The sequence below is a fragment of the Bombus fervidus genome, chromosome 1 (genome assembly GCF_041682495.2).
Source record: "Bombus fervidus isolate BK054 chromosome 1, iyBomFerv1, whole genome shotgun sequence".
NCBI lineage: Eukaryota > Metazoa > Arthropoda > Insecta > Hymenoptera > Apidae > Bombus > Bombus fervidus.
Window position 1 is genome coordinate 12,165,258 of NC_091517.1, and position 21,695 is coordinate 12,186,952.

The following is a 21,695-nucleotide window of genomic DNA, read 5'->3' on the forward strand; positions in this document are numbered from 1 at the left end:
AATAATATCGATTTCAGATACAAAGGATCGATAATAAAAGTTACGTAATGCAAGTAGTGTTGGAAAAAATTAAGCGGTAGTGTCATGCAAGTTGGCAAGCGTGCACAGTATCGTTGAATGCTGAATCGCTCCAGTGTAAGAAGCAGAATTTTCGATTTCCAGTCGGTATATAAAAGTAACGATAAGAATGAGTGAGCCTCAATCGAAGAAAGTCAAGATGACGAACTCGTTGACACAACTAAAAGAAATCACAACGATTGTCGCTGATACCGGTGATTTTCAAGGTAAGTAATAAAATAAGTTTTAAATAAACGATTTTGCACCTAATACACATACGGTCAAAGGTGAAGGTGACTAAAAAAAAGTATGGTAGGGGTACACCAATAGCGCACTTTTAATTTATTATTTAAACATCTTGTTACTTGAAGAATAAATATTTTTTATATATCTATTTTATTGTACATTCATTTTATAAATGCATATATGCATAAACACTATGATAGAATACGCAATACTTCATTAAAAAATTGATATTAGTTTAAAGTTTAGATTACGTTACGCACACAAGAGTAGGGGAACTTACAAAATCTTCCGATCTTACGATTGCTTTTTTTTTAATAGTTTCATAACAATGCTATTTATACTTATCGATATTTTATAAAAATGTAACAAAAATAAAATGTAACTAAATTATTATTCTTTATCATCGTACATTTTAAAATATATAAATATATAAAATATATTTTATATTACAAAGTACATTATGTGATTTTATTGTAATTGTTATATCATTAAAATCATTGTATTATATCATAATGAATAATTTATAACATATGTTAAAAAACCAAATTAATTGCATACAATTTTAATTATGTATTTAAAATGTAAAATAAGTAGTTTTAGTTTGATTCATTTTATTATAAACCTTTACTTTATAAACCATTCTTTTTAATACTATGTAGATAATATTTTGTTGAATTAAATAAAAAATTTCTATTTATCATGTAACGTAATCCATAAGATATATATGTATTTATCTATTACCTTTGACCTATAGATGTAAGTGATAACTCTTGGAATATATAATAAGTAAATACTTATATATTTTATATATACATAAGTAAATATAAAATATAAATAAGTAAATATATATAAATATCTTACACTAAAATATATGTTATTACAAACTAAAATAAATGTATTATCTTATTATTATATAAAATTTTTATTAATGCATTAATTTATTATTTCATTATACTTTTTAATTGTTTTTAGCTATGGAGCAATTTAAGCCAATAGATGCAACTACAAATCCTTCTTTGATCCTTGCTGCAGCTAATCAAAAAAAATATGCTCACTTAATAGATAAAGCTGTACAGTATGGAAAAAAGTCTGGATCGTAAGTATATTATAATATTAAACTAACAAATTGAAAGTATAGTTACTATAATAAATATTTTAAATAAATATGCTACTTTTACTATTACTTAAATGCCCATTATTTTACAAATTTTTAATATATATTAAATTTGTTGTCTTATTAAAATATTAGTACTAAATTATGAGATTTTTATTTTAACACATTACAAAGTATATTTTTTAATACCAATTTGTAAAAATTAGTATACTGAATTTTTTATAGTTTTCAATTAATAACTATTATAATTAAAAAATATATAAATGCTCGTTTTAGTAGATAGATTTATAGATATAGAATCTATAGTACAGTAAAAGTTAATTTAAGACATTATAGGAATTATAAGGGATAAAATGATATACGTGAACAGAATAGTATGCATATCAAGAAATATAAAGGAATTAAAGTAAATCTGTATGAAAATGTAGGAAATTCTATGAAGATTAGTATTAGGAATGGGAGAATATTAAAATTTATAAAAAAGAAAAATAAAAGGAAGTGTATGCAGCAAAAGGTATGAAAGAAAAAAAGTATCCACATGAAATTATAACTGTGGTCATAATTAATATGATAATTTTATGACTTATGTGGCTTCTTAATTAGTGAAATGGGAGACTTATAAACTAATGTATTTGTTTCAGTAATTTGACAGAACAAGTTGAAGCAGCTTTAGACATTACATGTGTTCTTTTTGGTAAAGAAATCTTAAATATTATACCTGGTAGAGTTTCCACGGAGGTAGATGCTAGGTTGTCTTTTAACAAAGAAGCTAGTATTGAGAAAGCCAAACGGTTAATTGCTTTATATGAAGAACTTGGTGTAAATAAAAATCGTGTGTTAATTAAGCTTGCTTCTACGTGGGAAGGTATTCAAGCAGCAAAGTAAGCTGGTCTCATTTTTATTATCAATCAGCTGTTTAATAAAAAGTTTAAACTCAAAATAGTGCAATTCATTTGTGTATAGAGAACTGGAAGAGAAATATGGAATCCATTGTAATTTGACGCTTCTATTTTCTTTTGCTCAAGCAGTTGCATGTGCAGAAGCAGGTGTAACTCTCATATCACCATTTGTTGGTAGAATTTTAGATTGGTAAGTTCAACATTATTTTTTATAAGTATTAAAAAGCTGTACAAACGAAGTGATTTGTTAGGTACATGGCAAATACAGATAAAAAATTTTATGAACCTAAAGAAGATCCAGGTGTTATATCTGTAACAAAAATTTTTAATTACTATAAAAAGTTTGGATATAAAACAGTTGTCATGGGTGCCTCATTTAGGAACATTGGTAAATATAAAAATTAATATTTATTAGGGGGTTAAGATCATTTTAAAATTAATTATAGTTACTAAAACTAGAGGTTGTAATGAAAATTATATTATATGATTTTTTCATTAAGGTGAGATAAAAGAATTAGCTGGTTGCGATTTTCTAACTATAAGCCCCAAACTATTAGAAGAATTGGAAAAGAACTATGAACCAATTCACAAAGTACTTACAGTAGAAGCAGCAAAAAAATCTGATAGTCAAAAGATCAGTTTGAATGAAGCTGAATTTAGGTGGCTTCTTAATGAAGATCAAATGGCAACAGATAAATTAAGCGAAGGTATTCGAAAATTCACAGTGGATGTTCGCAAATTGGAGAAGCTATTGCATGAAAAGATACAATCTTAAATATAACCAAAATACTTTTCTTAAACATACTTATGTAACAAATGTTTAATCGTAAATATTGTACACTACAATACTAAAAAATAATTATTATTTCGAATGATAAGTTTTCAATATATAATACATTCCACTGTGTATCTCCACAATACATAAACAATGTACAAATGAACATAGAAATTATACTTCTAAAATAAAAATGGGATATTAAGAAAGTACATACTTATAAAGGTTTATTTCAGGAGTTCAGTTTATTTATTCCTGATAAAGTATATCAAGACACCAAAATAGTGCACTTGATTAATTGCATGTAATTATTTAATTAGCTAGGAAATCGAAATAATACTATATAAAGACGATTTCTGAGAATTAAAGCATCAATTTAATCCTAGAATAGTTAAGCAATTCGCCTTGTAGATCGAAAAATTTAATTTTTTAATTTTGTCATAAAGAGGTTAATTCTGTTATTCCATCGTGTGATGGTTATAATATTTCAGAGCCTATGAGTATTGTCCATGTTAATTATTCCTTTTATGATCCTTTTAGAAATCGCGAAAGGAAATGATTATTGAAAACTCGACTTTTAGCGGTAAGAAATAACAAATGTTTTATTAAATAAGGAAACGAACTAAACAACTACAAGAAAGAAAACACAAATGCTATGAATTCAAATTAAACGATAGATTCAAACGATCATGTAAACAGATCTCTGTACTCGCTAGGGAAAACTATTCAAAAATTGTATCGCGTGTAATCGTAAAACATCAATATGGACGGTCAACAAAGTTCGCATTCTTATGAGATAGACAGAAAGAGAACATTTCTGTTTCTATCTAAGACACTCATAGCATATCACGTTGCGTAGAACGAGGATCTTGCAATGATGATTCGATGTGAATTTTTCATAACTTGTCATGACCCAATTTTCAGATACTCAGTTTTTCTTAGGCTTTGGTATATGAGTGTCGAGACCTATTTATATGATTATGACATAGTCCATAGCTTTACATTGTACAGTAAATATGTAAATATAACACCGATCAATGAACAGCGTCGGTGTGCATGCCTGATTAGACAGGGACAAAAGGATTCTCTTAGTAGCGATCTCTTTCTATTCTCATATCGTATCCACTTACATCGTAACATATGACTCGCGTAGCTGTATATCTCTATGGTCATTTGTAGCTCTTCTGTATAATCACGGTCTCAAAATTTCAAATTATTCAATTTTAAATCTATAAACACGAGCAAAATGCTCCAGCACTCTATGGGCATGACAACTAAGCTTGAATTCCATAAATTTCTGAACTGCCCGTATGTGCGAGCGCCTGTATCACAGACCCGCCAATTGAACGATTTTTTAAATTCGCTTATAACTAAGAAACCAGGGAGATTATTTAAATAAAACCAGATAAAGTTTGATAAAACTAATCTCAATTAATTCTTTAAGTTCTAAACTTTCACTTGAGCCCTCATAAGTTAAGAAATTTTGTCTAGGAGCCAAAAAATTTAAATTTCTTAATTTTGCCACTTATTGATTGAATGTAATTAAATATTATGTATGTATACTTCGGATTCAAATATCTCAGGATTAGATAATGGGTACGATATGTTTAAGGTTGTTAAATTTTTTTTTATAATCTACAAGGATATTGAAGAATAAATATATAATATAAATATATGTATAGACCTTATAATTTCTTTAAAAAACGACCATGAAAGAAATAGTTATAGTTTATTTTCTCCTCCGGTATTCATCGAGTAGGTATTTATATTTTTTGTCTTAACAGTACCAAAGAGGAAATTTCCTCTTTGATAGTACCTTGTTCGTGAAAAAAAAATTTTTTTACCGTTGCATGTGGTCCTTGAAATACTGTAATTTTGTCCTGAGAAGTTTTTTTATACAACAATAAATAAGGCAAATATTTAGGTGATCCCATTTAACTAGACCACTCTATATATTTTAAAAATACGAAAATAAATATACGAAATGTAGTGATTATGATGTATGTTATCCTGAAAGTAAACCATTAAATTAAAATAAACTGTATGGAATGAATTTGAATTCTACTCTAACCTTGTTTAATTAATCGAAATTGTACTCCAGCGTTTCTAACCTCGTTTTATTATTAATCAAATAATTATATTTGTCAGGTTGATATTAAATTTTCCAAAATGCCAAAAAAAAAGACAGGACAAAGACGGAAGGCTGAAAAACAAAAATTAAGGCAGAAAGAAATTAGAACCGCTAAAGATCAATTAGATTTAGCTAAATTTCCATGCAATGCAGTAATGGTAAGTATGATATATTATAATATACATCAGTATTAACGCTTTTACAAATAAATACCGAAAATAAATCCCGATTTCACAAATATATTTTTTATATCATAAAATTTCAAATATATTAATTATTAATATTATCAATTAGTAGAAAATATTTAAAAATAACCTATGTCTCATAAGCAGAGTATCAGTATTTCTATATATCACACTTATATCTAATTTTTAATAAAGGAATGTGACAAATGTAGCAAGAAACAAAAAAGTAGAGCCTTCTGTTATTTCTGCCAAAGTGTACAACGATTACCAATGTGTGCTCATTGTGGAAAAATAAAGTGTATGCTAAAAACAGGAGATTGTGTTGTTCGTCATCCTGGTGTGTTTAATACCGGATTGGGTATGGTGGTAAGTACATGTAACTTACATATAATTGAATATATATATAATTACTTATAATTAACTATATTATACAGTATAATAAACTATAAGAGTACAAGTAACGAACACAAATTTTTAAAGGGAGCCATATGCGATCATTGTGAAGCATGGGTTTGTCATGGAAGACGTTGCCTTACAACTCATGCATGTATATGTCCATTGATAGATGCAATTTGTCAAGAATGTGAAAGAGGTGTATGGGATCATGGTGGTAGAATATTCCGATGTTCATTTTGTAATTGCTTTCTTTGTGAAGACGATCAATTTGAACATCAAGCATCATGTCAGGTTTTGGAGGCAGAAAGTTTCAAGTGTAAGAATATAAAAGAGATAAAAATATAAGTATAAATATATTTTATGTATAATTATATTAGTGTCATAATTTTTGGTTTATTGTAAACAATCAATATTTTTAGGTCAATCATGCAATCGATTAGGACAATACTCTTGTTTAAGATGTAAAACATGTTATTGCGAGGACCATATTAGAAGAAAAGGGTTTAAGTATGAAAAGAACAAACCTATACCTTGCCCCAAATGTGGTTTTGAAACATCTCAAACAAAAGATCTTAGTATGTCAAGTAAGTAATATATTTAGTTCTAATACTATTTTTTTATATCTACATTTAATTAAAAAGTTATAATTTTTAGTAACTATTCTCAAAATTATATTTTCTATTCTATTGTAGCAAGAACTCATAAATTTGGTAGACAAGGTGGAACATACGAATCTGATGATGAAGGTGGATATAATTATTATGGTAAAGGTCTTAAGTATTTTAACGTTTGCTTATTGTCTTTATAGCCTGCTATATATCATTTTTTTTACAGGAAATCAATCACAAGACTATATTCCTGAAAATCATACATCTTATCATGAAGATGAAGATGAAGATGATGATAATGAGGATGTTGATGATGATGATAATGATGATGATGAAGATGATGATGATGACGACGACGATGATGGTGATGATGGAGAAGGAGAGCGGGAAAATGAGTTAATAAGCGAAAATCAAGAAAATTGCAATAATAAATTGCATCAAAGTATTAATAAAAATGTTTAGCAAAAATTTAAATTTTGCAACTAAATGTAAAAATGGAAAAATAAATATATCACTTTGTTGTCTTTATAACAAATTATAACATGCTATTCTTTAATATGAAAAATTGTATATCGAATATCGATATAGGATAAAGCTAATTGGGAAACCTAATAGTTCCTGACTATTAAATAATAATACATGAAAATATTAAATTTATTATACATCGGCTTTATGTAAAATAATTAGAAATTTTACAAAGCAATGAATATGAACGTATTGCATATACAGAAATGTATGTTACACACGCAATGAGGTATATTCAGATGGAAATGCAAAAGTATGAGAGCCAAAGGCATTAACACTTGGCAAAAGTCCAGCGTTTGGAATAATATTCCATGATAATGTCAATGTTACATTCTTATTTCCCCTAGAAAAAGAAGCAAACATTAGGTTAATTTATAAAAATTTATAATTTCTTTGATTAAAAAATTCTACTTATAATTATTAGAAAAAATTACCTTAAACCATTACCATCATCCCAAAAGTAATATTTTGTATTCATATTTTTAAAATCAAGTACTGCATTATCCCCGCGCAGTACTATTTTATCCCATAACACTACCTAGGATACAAAAATATTTTAATATAACATACAAAATGAATATGATTATAAACTAAAAATATTCCTATATTACAATATTTATGTTATACCTGATTAAAACCATTATTTTCTGTTTGATACTCTGCTGTGAGATATAAAAATAATTGTTTAACATTCCAATTAAATAATGGAGTCAGATGTATATATACTAATATGTGTAAGGAAATAATATATGTTATAATCTTATATTATTATAAAGAGATAAAAATTAATATAAATATAAACAAAAATAAATAAAAAAGCTTGATACATATTCCTATTGATATAAGTAAGCTTAAAATATAAGAAATAAAAATATTCAAAAGTATAATAGATAAATATTTATATAATAAAAAAGGATATCAGTTTGTAAATCAAATGTTAAGTATCCCAAGTCATTTTTTTCTCTTGAAGCACTGTAATCTGCTACATTTTTCCTACAAAATAAGACGTGAATAATTATTAATACATTTATTTTCATAAATAAGTAAATAGTATTAATTTTAACCATTTATAAATATATATTAATAATTTTAACCAACAGGTTTATATTATATAATTCTTCATAAGGTCTTTCATAAATTCAAATGATATTCAACTAATATTTTCATAATATATCATATAACATTTTGCAAAAAAATTTATATTACGCCGAAATAAGTTTTATATTATAGTAGATACATAATCCAGTAATGAAGAAGTCAGATATAATAACACATAGTTTGAGATGAAAAATCGTGAATAAATAAGTTTATCTTTTTCCTGAATTTACTCTTATAATGTCTGCAAAATAAATTTATTATACTTACACAACTACTTTTACAGTATTTAAAGTTGCATTTGCTCTGTAATCAATAAATACAGTAGAGAGAAAACAACAAAATGTTAGACACGCCGAAACAGTCAAAGTATATGCCACAATAGCATTACCGCGCGTAAAAACGGTATGCATTATTACGTTTTAATATTGATGATTAGGGTATACAAAATTCGTATTTAATAAATTAATTAATCGAATCATGCATCAAAATATTTTAACCAAAATCATCGTCACCTCGATTTCGATTTTCAACGTCAGCACTTCGACACAATGGAACACCGGGTTGGTGTTCGAAAATATACCGAATAATGTACCGTGTTCACAAATAAAGTAAATTTTACTTTAGCAGTCAATGTTAGTTTACTCAAATTACGTAAATTTACTTATTTACTGTTTTCGTTTTACAGAAATGCTTACAATACATATTTGTAAACAATTAATGTGAAACTGTTGATAAAAAATATTAATTATTACAATCTATTGTTTAAATTATATCTTTATTAAAATCCATATTAGCTTCATACTAAGATAAATGAGAGCATTAACAAGTAGACAAATAAATTTTATATAGTATGTTTATAAGAGCAAATTGTATAGAATATCAATTCTTTTAAAAATGATTGATATAATTATCACATTTCTAATAATGTGAATATATGTATTCATGTATAATAATTAGTATTCATGCATATACATTGAATTGGATTACTGGAATATAAAGAATCTAATTGATGATCTAAGTTGTTTCTTGTCTGGTGTGAATATATGCATATACACACATAATAGTTCACTTTTTTATTTGCAGCAACTTCAAGGAAGTGCAGATTACTATGCAACATGTTTATGTGGAATGTGTAATGTATTGTATGAAAGAAAATAAATAATTTGTCTTAAGAAAGGAGTTGAATGCGTTGGATATGTCGCATTTGGTAAGTAATTAAATATTACTAAAATATTTTTATGATTAGTTCTAACTTCAAAACATTTTCTTCTCATGTAATCGTATATTAACGAGATCGATGTTAAGATTCGCATCATAACATTTTATAAATTGTTTATTTTTTAACATGATTTATTTTTCGCTATAATGTTATATTAACAAACATATATGTTTTTATGCAAGAAAATTTTTAAAAATTGGTGACGATAATTAATTGTTTACTTATTAGATTATATATTAACAATATAATCATTAACATTGAATAACAGTTCTTCTTTTTATATCCTGTCTAATGTTTACATTAAATCTTGAAACATGTTATATTTTGAGACATTAATCATTTAATTTTTAAATTTAATATCAACCTATAAACACTAAAATATATACATATTATATTACAATGACATTTGTATATTATATTAACAATGACATTTGTATATTATATTAACAATGACATTTGTATTAAAATTAATTTGACTTATTTTATTTCAGAATAAAAAAGAATGGGTTGTGTCAATAGTCGAACAGATATTAATGATTTACATCCAAACGTTTTTCAAGTGATGAATGTAGATGATTTAGGTAATTTAATTACACCTGGACGTTTAGAAGTTACAGAAACTGATATAATACTTTACCAACGTGGTAAACAACCTATTAAATGGCCATTACGATGTTTAAGGCGATATGGCCATGATGCTGAAATTTTTAGTTTTGAATCAGGAAGGAGGTGCTCTACAGGACCAGGCATTTATGCTTTTAAATGTCGTAGAGCTGCACATTTATTTAATCTTGTGCAAACAAATATTCAGGTTTAGTTTTTATAATATTAAATGTAAAAATATGCATATGAGTATTTTTCAAATAAAATTTATTATAGGTTTGTAATAATAGTGGAGATGATACAATATCCAGAGAACTTCCAGTTGCTTCTCATTCTGGTCCTACAGTAACAAGAGTGACAATACCAGTTGAGCCTAACTATTTGGATCTCATATTAAATAGAACTAATAATCACGTAGGTCCTAGATTTGCACATAATCAACAAAACGGAGTTGGAAGATTAGATAGTGTGGGAAGTAGCACTGGTCTTATGTCATCCCAAGGAAACATAAGTTCTCCTACATCACCTCCTGTGTTACCACCGCTACCACCACCACCACCACCACCACCACCACCACCACCACCACCACCACCACCACCACCACCACCACCATTTCCTCAACCACATCCGTCCTCACTTTATGTGAATGAAGAAGTATTGTCTTCTCTATCATTAGAAATGGAACATAACAACAACAAAAGCCTTAGAAGCGCAATACACAGGTAACTAAAAATATAATTATATTGTTCATATTGTTTAATAATATCTATAGTCTTGTATGTTTTTATAGATCTCGTACAGTCAGTAATTCTATATTTGATAATGGTTCAGCATCATTAGAACTGACATCTATATACAAAAGTTCAGAAGTCACTTCTCAAATTAAATCACCACTCTCAGTAGCAACTTATATGAATGTAGACATTAATTCTGATGTTGGTCCACTTTCTCCAAGTCATAGTATTTCTGAAGCAATGCAGTTTAAAGAAGATAAAAATGAAAACAGTGAATCTGGACACGCCTACATAAATATAAGTCCTGGTCAAGAATATGCAGAATTTCTTGGTGCCAAATCACGACCATCACCATTGTTGTCTATTCAATCTGATGTAGAAGAAACAACAAGACATTGCTATGCTAATTTAGAACCAAGTGAAATTGAAAATTTAAGAAAAAGATTTTCTGGAGTATCTGCTCCAGAGAAATCACCTCTACCTCCATCAACACCACCAGGTGGTTCAGGTAAAGAAGTAAATTATGCTGTATTAGATCTGGATACAAAGGATGTACCAATGAATTCACCATTAGATGGTCCTTCAAATTCTACCACATCTCCTCCAGAATCTCCAAATAAGATACAAAAAGGATATACTACAATAGATTTTAATAAAACAGCTGCTCTTTCTCATTCAGTCAACCCAAATCTTGTGAATGATAATGAAGGTTCAAGGAAAACACGTCACAATTCTACAATTAGTGATTTAGCAGCCTCTGGTAGACGTAGTTCATCTATAAGTGAATAATACATTTTTTGTTTCCTGACTGTGCCTACATAATAAATATTTGTAGCATTTTATAAAAAATATGAAATAATACGCTTTCCTTTTTTATTGAATTCTAATATTGAATACTATAAAACCAAAGAAGAAATATTAAATTAGTTTGTATAGTTTTTGTACACTTATTTTGTACAATATTAAACAAATTAAATTTTTTAGTGCGTAAAAATATAACACATTTAATTAAAAAATCGTATTTCACGATTTGTTGTACAATTTATTATTCATTTGGTAGCATTTAGTTTTGTACAATGTACACAAAGGACATTACAGTATTTTTAAAGAATAAGTCGTTTTCCAAGTGCTATTAGTATGCACAAAGGAAAAATCTCTTTTATATGTATAATATACAAATGTGTTTATAAAACATTGTACGTAAAATGATTTTTCAAATTGACTATTGTAGGGGAATTGGAAGCAGAAGTGCTCTAATTTTCCTGTATCATAGGAATTGATGAGGCTCAAATAGACTAACTGAAATGAGAGTTTATGACGTGATAATATAACAGGATGATGATAAAAGAATATATCATTTTAAATGGCTACTTTTAAAGTAGTCAATTAAAATTTAACTATGGCCATAATTTGAAGTGATTTTGATATAAATGATAGATATTTATAGTAAAACACTGCATGTGTGTATATATATACATATTAACAGCACAGGTATTATATATACACACACACACACACACACACACACACACACACACACATGCATATGGAGATTAGTATATAATATTATAGCTCTTTAGAAAAATGTTTTTAAAATACACAATTTTAATAATACATTATCATGCTCTATCTAGAATTTGATATATTTTATAATTATTTGCTTTATAAATTGTATATATATATATGAAAGTTGATTAAAATATGTTTCTTTTACACAATTAATCCGTAATAAGAACTTTAATTGTAATATATTTAAGATATATGTTGTTATAAATTGTATATATATGAAAGTTGATTAAAATATGTTTCTTTTACAAAATTAAGAGAAATAGTTCAATCTGTAATAAAAATTTTAATTGTATTATATATATTTAAGATATATGTGTGACATAATATATCACTCATTTTTATTCAGTAGATAATGAAAATATGATTTTTGTGTATCGATTTATTTTAAAACTGATAGCTTTTTAAAATATACTCAAACAGTGTTTTCTATCTATATAAATTTCTTTATGAATAATGTTAATATTCTTATAATAATTTTGTTAAAATCAAAAAAATTTCAATATTATTTGCTTAAAATGTAATTTAGTGTCAGTAACTTGATTTTTCTGGATTATATTATTTTTTATAATTTTATTTTCTAAAAACGTCTAATATATGTGTTTAAAATCTTTAAAGTGTATAAAAATACTTTCTTACTAAAGATATATTTATCACACATTTATTATATACTTCTATACAATATTTTGCATATTTATAGTTCAATAAAAAAATATTAATCATTGTTAGGCTCTTTCTATCATGCTCATACCATAACATTTAGTTAATCATGACTGTTATCATATTTGTTATTTGCTAATTAGATTTAAATATGAAATTACTAAAAAGATGTTAATATTGTTTTAATACCTAGTACTAAATACGAGAAATAATTTCCATATTTTAAATCTTAATTTTGCATAGCACCATATTTACTGCACAGTTTTGTCAGCCTTCTTCTATCATAAGTATTAATATAAATGTTTAGAAGATGTGAATGAAACTAGAGTTACAAGTATAGTGCATTCCTAAGTTTAATATTAAGAACATAATTTTTTTATATTGAATATTGTCAAAAAATATAACATCACATATTTACAACATATACATAACACACACATCTGAAGATATAATTAATTAAAATCATTTATTTTTTTACAAGCATATAAACATGTTTAATGAATAGAAATGTTACAATGTTCTTAAATGTTATTCTGAAAAACTGATTATTCATTGAATATGTTAAACACTTTTACTTCTAGAAAGAATGTTGCATGCTATAAGTAATTTTAAATACATATTGTAGTAACATGATATTAGAAAAAGATGTAATAAAAGATTGCGTGATTACACGTAACTAAATGTTATCTCATAATATTGACATATTCACTGCCATAGTTTAACATTTATTAAGGAAACAAATATAACTTTTCATATGGATTTAAAATAATTATTGCTAATACTTCATATTACGTTTCATCGTATTATGATGGAAGTAAAACTTTGTTACAGTTTTTAGTGATAATTATAGATATTTTGAATGAATAGATAATGGTAGTGAATAAATTGATATAAAGTAGTAAAATATTCTGCTTTGTTATATAATAATTTTATATGAGAATATATTTGACTACATACATAGATCTTATATTGTCATTTAATATATGATTTGAATGCAGAGTGCACTTATATTCTTGAACAAATTAGGAGCTTTATGTTCAAAATGTAATAGTAAATAAGAAAAGGCAGGTTGGCCCATATAGAAGAATATATGTTTTCATAGTCATATAGGATTACACATATAGAAACTACTTCAATAAATAACTACACATGTATTCACTTTAAATTTTAAATAACCAGATCTAAAGAATCAAAGAGCTTCTATTTTTATTTTTATTTATTAGATTCAAAAGCATGCTTGTATCATTCTCTTAATTCATAAGTTTTCTTTTCACAAATATTGTTCTTCAAGATATATGAAAATATTGTATTGTTAAAAGTTTGTTACATTTAAATGAAGCAAATGATTTAATATACATTATTAACTTTATACATAGAATATATGAATATATAAGTGGTAAAAGACAACATTATATTATAAGTTGTATTTTCTTTCAATCTTTCAAGTTGTAACTAATTAAACTTGTTATGTGTTAAGTTAGATTTTTCTTGAAATTAATACTTTCAATGTAATTAGAGGAGTATTATGCAAACTAAAATATAATACATTTGAAACTTTTTCCTTTTTTTTTATCTAAATATGATGAAAATAAAAAAGAAACTGTAAATAAAGAATGAATGCAACTGTTCGAAATTACTTTGTAGATATACATGTGTATAAACTTAAAATATAATGAACTTTACACCATTATATTAAATAATAGTGCTGATATGGAATAATGACTATGGATATATATGAAGTTAAATTTATCGTTTAGGATACTTATATATTGGCAATAGTTCAATTTAATAACTCATAGAATAACAATGCAACATAAAATTACATTAAATTTTATGTTTTAATGCACATTTTACAATTAATTCTAGCCTTAAGTTTAAAATGTCTCTTATAAAAATTAGATATTTTACATCATTAGTAAGGAAAAGGGAGAGAGGAGGGATATAGCCAAGAATGGATGAACAAAATGTTTTTATAATTCTAATATATTTAAAATAATAGTTTTTGAGAATACTGAAAGGTGCCAAAGAAAAATTTGTTTCATTATGTGTGAAACAAATTTTGAAATACAATAAATTCTAGTGTAATGTACTAAAAATATTGTATGTTCATAAAAATAATTAAATCATTGTTTCATTCTTTGTACGTGATATAAATGTATCATAAAGCTATACATCGAATACGTTATATGAATGTTTCATTGTACGTGATATAATTAATACTTTTATATTATTGCAAAGATAAAAACTCGTTCTTATCTTTAAATATGACAGTATTATATGATCAATGGTCAATGATCACAGTTTATTAGTTTTCAAGAAGTTATAATTCATTGATTAGTATTATTAATCAATCTAGAAATACTATATAATAAAAATGTTTTTGGATGCTAATGCAACATTTCTTAATTTACATTTCAAAGATAAATAAATTAAACATGTATGAATTTATTACATATGTTTTGTTTGAAAAAGAAAAATTAAATATTCTATAACTGTTTATTACATGCAACAAATATTACTCATTAACCATCAAACAAAGACTAATAAAATTTGTTGAAATAATAAACATGATCCAATCCTTAATTAATTCTTAAAACAAAGAAAACGTTGCATTAGACATTTCAAACAATAAATGAATGAAAGAAAGGAATCAACTTTTTTACAGCAATTTATAAAATTGTGCAATGTCGGATATTATCACAATGCATTGACAAAAGATTATAAGTAAGTGTGGCGCAACGACAAATTGGGCAAGCATGCTGAATGTGCAATTACTGAATGTAACGGCTGTGAAATATTTTAATTCTTCGACTGTCATTTTACAGTCATATGGAAAAATGATTCGTAATTGTTTTATCCATTATTTCATAATTAACTTCCCAAATTTTAACTTTGTTTCAACTAATTGCTATTTATTTGAATAAAATATAGCTGCCCCTATTTTTAATTAATAATATGAGAGTCGAAAAATTAACAGCATACATTATTAAGATGAAACATTGGTTTCCATGCTTTTTTATATTTTAAACTTCAATTAGAGGATATAAAATTAGTATTTTTCTTAAGTAAAAAAGTCATGTTTGTATGCATTTTACATTAAATATACAGTAATTTTGAACTACGTATTTTAAAGTCGTTACGCAACTTTTGTTTACATGTATTGCGTTATATTTGCTATAAAACTTTCTTTAAACGAATATTAACTAGAAATTGTTTTATACGTAATTGTATATAAATAACTATAAAAACATGATTATTTCATTATTTCTTCTTTTTAATGGTTTATGTATGATTTATAATGTATACAAAATATATAGTAATGTTATTTTAATTAATCTATTATTATTTTTTAAAGTAATATTGTAAGATAATAAATTAATCATAATGTTAAAGGCATATTTAATAAGGAAATATTTAAATTGGTATTATTCCTTTATTTAGAATATAATGTTTTGATATCACACAAATCTTTAGAAGGCACTTTTATCCACAGCCAAAAATTATGGCATTTACGTACATATGTATATATCATTTTTAATTATATCTGTCCCAGTTTTACATATTTGAATACTAGACAGTCTTGAGCAACAAGCAAATACTAGTACCTATAATTGAAGAACAAAGAAGAATATGTACATGTGAATTACAATATTATGTAAGAATCTATTTTAAATTTTTCTTTTCCTGTACTGTGGACCCCGTATAACACGGAATTCATATAACATGGAACATATCTCTCGCGTTATAAGGGGTCCCACTGTATGTACCAAAATTAATAAAAAAATTATATAATTTTATTAGATAATATATTTTAATACTTAAATTTTGTAGAAAAATATTTTATTAAGCCGCGTGAAAAAATAACAGTCATATAGTTGATATTCTCAAAATTATCATACAGAGACTATACAAACATAAAATATTGTCTATAGTATTATGGATATAATGTTTTAATACAGTCATTTATTTCAAAATTTGAATATTTTCAATAACAATAATTTTGAAATATATTTTTATATAAATATATATTTATTAAATATCTATATCAATATAAAAATGAATAACAATATAATCATCAGATTAATTAACTGTCCATTTTTTGACGAAATTCAAGATTTTATTACAAATTATGTTTCAATAAAAATAAAGAAAGCTTAATTGAATTGACCATGAATTCAGCAGTCTATTAGTAAAAATAGATATAAAGAAATAATTAAGCAGCGAGTTGACGACGTCTACTCAATTCGTGATCTATTAAAATGGAAATATCAGGATGGCGATGAAAAATCGTCGTGCAATAGTTGACTGTTTGACTTGGGTCTGCGCCTGCTTTTAACAACAGACGTACTGCATTAACAAAGCCACTTTCGGCGGCTACTTGGAGGGCAGTCAATCCTTCTACGTTCAATTTCTCTAACTGTGCAAGGGGTGATGTAACCAACAAAGAAACGGTTTGATGAAAACCTCTTGCAGAGGCTAAATGCAACGGTGTATTACCACCAGCATCTTGTATACTAGGATCTTCTCCATGTTCCAACAGTTTCGCCACCATGTCAGCATAATTTTTTCTAGAGGCAATGTGCAATGGAGTTTCACCATAACGCGACATTATACCGGTTGGCGTGTGAGATATAAGTAAAAACGCGGTGTTTAAAGCACCGCACTCGAGACACTCGTGTAAAGGAGTTTCTCCTCTATCATTCTTCAGTGATGGATCCGCGCCAGCAGCCAACAACGTTTCGATCAATGATTCGATTTCAGTTCTATGATTGTTGTCTGTAATAAGAAAAATTATTTTTATTTATTTATTACACAAAAAATGAGAATAATTAGGAATAAATAGATGTGAAGATTACTTTTGATATTTAAATATACATATAATTTTAATATAATAATAATGGTTTAAATTTATTTCTTACTTATTAATTAAGGTAATTTTTAAGTATAATTTTTTTTTAAATATTAAGAAATATGTTGTTATTTAACAAAATACTTTTTAACAATAAAAAAAGTAATGTTTTAGTTTATCTGAATGCACATGGAATTCATACCAAAAATAGTGGAGGAAGCTAAAATATGAAGTGCGCTGCGACCTTGATGGTCCTTTGCATTAACAGGACCAGCGCGTGCTAATAAATCAAGCGTTTCTAAAGCTGCTTCAAAATTATGATGTAAATTTTTTGATCCTTGTGCGTGAGCTAGTTGGCGTGTTAATATGTGTAGCGCGGTTAAACCACCACCAGCTTCTTTCACGCCTGACGGGCAACCATATTTCAGGAGTTCTCCTACAAATTGTAATACATTTCCTGGTCCTCCATTTAAAATCACTCTGTGAAGCGCCGTCTCACCACGAGGGGAACGCACAGCTGGATCGCATCCGTTCGCAAGCAGTAAACTAAGAAAGTTGGAAACAATCGTTTTTTATTTTCGATTGTTCTGTATCTATCAAATTGCAATGTTATTACTGGTAAAAATAGGTTGTAAATAAATTTAATTTCAATAAAAATTACGATGTTAATTAAAGATAACAATACAAATAATTTGTCAATACTGAAATTCTACGTTATAGAACAATAGACTTTTAACTCTGCAGCGTTCTTTAAATTATTTTTGATCCAATCGCATTTCTTTATCGTTAAACAATTTCTTAATTTTGAAGAAGACATAAAGGAAGAGTTATTAATGTGAAAAGAATTCCAAAATAAATGATGTGCTGATAAATGTATTGCTAAATGCATTTCACATGTAATGCTAAAGAATATTTTAAAACATTTGAAATTTTATACGATTTAGAAGTCGTTTTAAATATTATTCGAAAAAAAATGGATAGTAAGTAGAATATTTTTACATTTCACGTGCAAATTATATTTTTGCGCGTATTTGTTCGTGTTAGTACTACAGAATTACATGAAATTCTTTCGGGAATATTACATCTTTGAACATCTGGTAACAACATGGCAAGAAAGATATTGAGGAAAACCATATAAACAAGAACATTTTCATGGTTATTAACAAGTTTGATGGTAAAATTCATTAAGAATGATTCACGTATTCATTTACCTCGATCGTAATAATTCCGACGTTTGGATACTTTTTACGACGTCAACATATTTCCCCACTAAAATTCAGTGGGCAAAATTAGAATTCAGTAAAGTCGACAAAATTAGATCGCTGTATTTACTATAGGAAATATTTGAATCTTTTTTCTTCTGTTTAAAAGAATTATATTTTATGTAAATTTAATATTTGATAGTAATATGGAATGTTAAAGTAATTATTCGTATACATAGGAAAGTAATAAAAGAAATGTGAAAATAATTAATAACAAGGAACTTTTTAAATTAATTTCTTCAAGAACAAATTTATTATGATTAAAACAAGGTAAGCACTATTTATATTTTTAGTTGTATTTATTTAAAACATACTTATATATAGACATTAAACAAAATAAGTAATAGAAGACCAAGAAAAATAATATGTATAGCCATTACATCTTTACATTTTTAGATATAACTCTCAAGCTCAAATGAAAAGATTAAATGTATATACACACTTGTGTCAATATCAAAAAATTAAAATATATTTTTAATAAAATTTCAGCAAATTTAAAAAAAATGGATACTTACTGACAATTATTAGGTATAATTTCGAAACTTCCAAATTAAATTTTTCAGAATTGTAGCTCACAATTATATCATTAGTATATACTTGTATATGTTTAACAAAAATCTTATTTAGAGATATAGAACAACTCAAACTTTTAACTTGTACAATTTATTGGAGAAATTTCTTACCTTAGAATAGGAAAACAATGGTTCGTAGCGGCTACTAACAGGGGTGGATCACCTGAAACATTCCAATCCGGTTCGTCCAGGTTTTGTATAGAGTCACTGGCAAGAAGTGCCGCAACGCACTTGGCGTCCCCAGCTCGTACAGCTTCGTGAAAATTCAATTCACTTTCGGGATCATATATTTCCTCAACGTCTTTTTGATGAAACACATCTTCTAACGATCCATTAGAAATTTCATAATTGTTTGAAAAATCGCTCGTTTCCATAGTAATATTATCGATAGAGTTCTGCAGTTCTTCTAACTTAAAATTATCCTCCGAAGAAAAATCGGTTCCACGTGTTTCCGACGTTGCATCTTGAGAATCACACTCGGTAAAAAACGCATCAACTTTCATTGATACGAGCGAATTTGAATCTGGTAATACACTTGGATCACAATCTTTCAACACTTCGTTTCTAATTTCATCAATATTTTTTGCATTTTCATTATCTTCATTGCTAATTGAAGTATTTTCATTTTTCTCTGGAAATTCAGCATCTTCGATATTTTTACATTCTACGGTATCTTTAACTTTCTGTTCGAACAATTCTGACGTAGAAAGCATCAATTTTTCTTGATTAACAAGGATTTTTTCTTGTTCCTGACCACTTGTTGCATGCTTCATCATTGCAGAATCAAATTCGGTGCTGTCCTCGCGCGTTGCTTGTTCTTTCTTGTTGTGCACTACTTTACTGACTACTGTGCCTGTCTTCTTCTCTATGTTCTGTTCCTGTGATATGAGTTCGTTTGTATAAGCAGCAGTCATTCTGATGATAGTTGCTCGCCTTTTAATTGAACCTGATTCTCTGGTAATTGGCTTGACGCCTTTTAAGAGGAAGATAGCCCCACACCGTGATCTACTTTACTGCAGTCATTGCTGTGTTCTGTTTTTTTTCTTTTTTAATACACCTGTTTGTTCATTGGTCTTTCGGTACGGTGTAATTGTCTACCATACGATCGAGATATCGGTCGGTGAGTAAAAATTATAAATCTCTGTACGTGAATCGAGTGTGGAAACAACTCATAAAACAGACCAACGAATCACAAATACGTGACTGAAAATCAAATGAGTCTGCTTACGAAGCGTCGCTATGGATCTCTCTGCTTCCCCTCTCCTTCTGCTAAACATCCCCACCTTTACTCTTTACCCCACTTCTCAAAACCCCCTGCGGTGCATTCAAGGAATTTATTGTAGATTGACATACTGAAAAATTGGATCACGATCATGATATATATTCCTTTTTATTTCTACAGCTTTATGCGTTTTAGACAATCACGAATATTGTTTTATCTATATGCTTCTCCTTCCTATTAATAAAGCGATAATAGTGCAAGGACTTTTACTTATCAAAATAATTAATATTTTTAGTTTTCAAACTAACATTTTACCATTCATCACTTTCCTTACATTACGTTAATATGCAGAGAATTTTATTTTTATTTATGCTGTTATATGAAAATAAATAATTCAATTAATAATTTAATTATGCAAAAATCGAATACATAGAGAAGCTACAACAATATATAATTTTAGCTTTAATGGCGTAAACTAATTAGGATATGTAATATCGTCGTTAACTCATTTTTTATGATTTCATATATACATCGCGGAACATAATTTTACTTTTCATTCACATTTCCAGAAAGATAATTATTTTTTTTAAATCTTCAAATGTTATATCAAAAAGTATTAAAATATATCAAAAATATATTAAATATTACTTATATATCAACAATTTGTTTTTTGTCTATTATTCAATATTTCGAAATTGTGCAAATTAATTACTTACAGTTAATTTACTTTGATAAAAAAACAGGTTTTGCAAAGAACGCATTTAGAATATTTTTCGCTTAAAAAAATAAAAAGGTTACTTCGCGAAAATACATACAAAACATTTTTTGAAATGATCTGTTCGTTATCTGTAAATATATTCACGGTGATATATGTACGTGTGTTATTATATATTATATAAAAAGTCCATGAGAGTCACATTTATTTTAATTTTATGTAAAAACCTCATTTTTAGGTTCTTGTTTAAAATTGTGCA

At 26.7% G+C, this 21,695-nt stretch overlaps 5 protein-coding genes across 7 annotated transcripts; 3 read left to right on the forward strand and 2 right to left on the reverse strand.

Annotated features, from left to right (window-relative positions):
* Positions 1–91: 91 nt before the first annotated feature.
* On the forward strand, positions 92–3,302 carry Taldo (transaldolase). The gene is made up of 6 exons (XM_072001511.1): positions 92–284; positions 1,276–1,399; positions 2,059–2,298; positions 2,381–2,506; positions 2,568–2,704; positions 2,817–3,302. Exons 1-6 carry the CDS (start codon positions 188–190, stop codon positions 3,089–3,091), a joined length of 999 nt encoding a protein of 332 aa, XP_071857612.1. The 5' UTR covers positions 92–187; the 3' UTR covers positions 3,092–3,302.
* A 1,555-nt stretch (positions 3,303–4,857) lies between these two features.
* Noa36 (zinc finger protein 330 homolog Noa36) lies at positions 4,858–6,946 on the forward strand. Of its 2 annotated transcripts, none has more exons than XM_072001527.1 (6): positions 4,858–5,380; positions 5,603–5,773; positions 5,888–6,119; positions 6,223–6,387; positions 6,496–6,549; positions 6,638–6,946. In XM_072001527.1, the coding sequence occupies exons 1-6, from the start codon at positions 5,261–5,263 to the stop codon at positions 6,871–6,873; spliced, it is 978 nt and encodes a 325-aa protein (XP_071857628.1). In that variant the 5' UTR covers positions 4,858–5,260; the 3' UTR covers positions 6,874–6,946. The 2 variants fall into 2 exon arrangements, with proteins under 2 accessions (XP_071857628.1, XP_071857624.1); XM_072001523.1 differs by having other exon boundaries at positions 4,860–5,380; positions 6,496–6,567.
* A 113-nt stretch (positions 6,947–7,059) lies between these two features.
* On the reverse strand, positions 7,060–8,592 carry Spase22-23 (Signal peptidase complex subunit Spase22-23). Its single transcript, XM_072001612.1, has 5 exons — positions 8,302–8,592; positions 7,856–7,929; positions 7,564–7,652; positions 7,371–7,474; positions 7,060–7,279 (listed from the first exon to the last, which is right to left on the reverse strand). The coding sequence occupies exons 1-5, from the start codon at positions 8,442–8,444 to the stop codon at positions 7,150–7,152; spliced, it is 540 nt and encodes a 179-aa protein (XP_071857713.1). The 5' UTR covers positions 8,445–8,592; the 3' UTR covers positions 7,060–7,149.
* LOC139986236 (uncharacterized) lies at positions 8,549–12,401 on the forward strand. 2 transcript variants are annotated; one of them, XM_072001437.1, is made up of 6 exons: positions 8,549–8,666; positions 9,118–9,241; positions 9,745–10,064; positions 10,133–10,578; positions 10,647–11,098; positions 11,822–12,401. In XM_072001437.1, exons 3-6 carry the CDS (start codon positions 9,756–9,758, stop codon positions 11,845–11,847), a joined length of 1,233 nt encoding a protein of 410 aa, XP_071857538.1. In that variant the 5' UTR covers positions 8,549–8,666; positions 9,118–9,241; positions 9,745–9,755; the 3' UTR covers positions 11,848–12,401. The 2 variants fall into 2 exon arrangements, with proteins under 2 accessions (XP_071857538.1, XP_071857529.1); XM_072001428.1 differs by lacking the exon at positions 11,822–12,401 and having other exon boundaries at positions 10,647–11,471.
* A 3,828-nt stretch (positions 12,402–16,229) lies between these two features.
* LOC139986361 (uncharacterized) lies at positions 16,230–21,104 on the reverse strand. The gene is made up of 3 exons (XM_072001622.1): positions 19,611–21,104; positions 17,868–18,211; positions 16,230–17,592 (listed from the first exon to the last, which is right to left on the reverse strand). Exons 1-3 carry the CDS (start codon positions 20,411–20,413, stop codon positions 17,030–17,032), a joined length of 1,710 nt encoding a protein of 569 aa, XP_071857723.1. The 5' UTR covers positions 20,414–21,104; the 3' UTR covers positions 16,230–17,029.
* Positions 21,105–21,695: the final 591 nt, after the last annotated feature.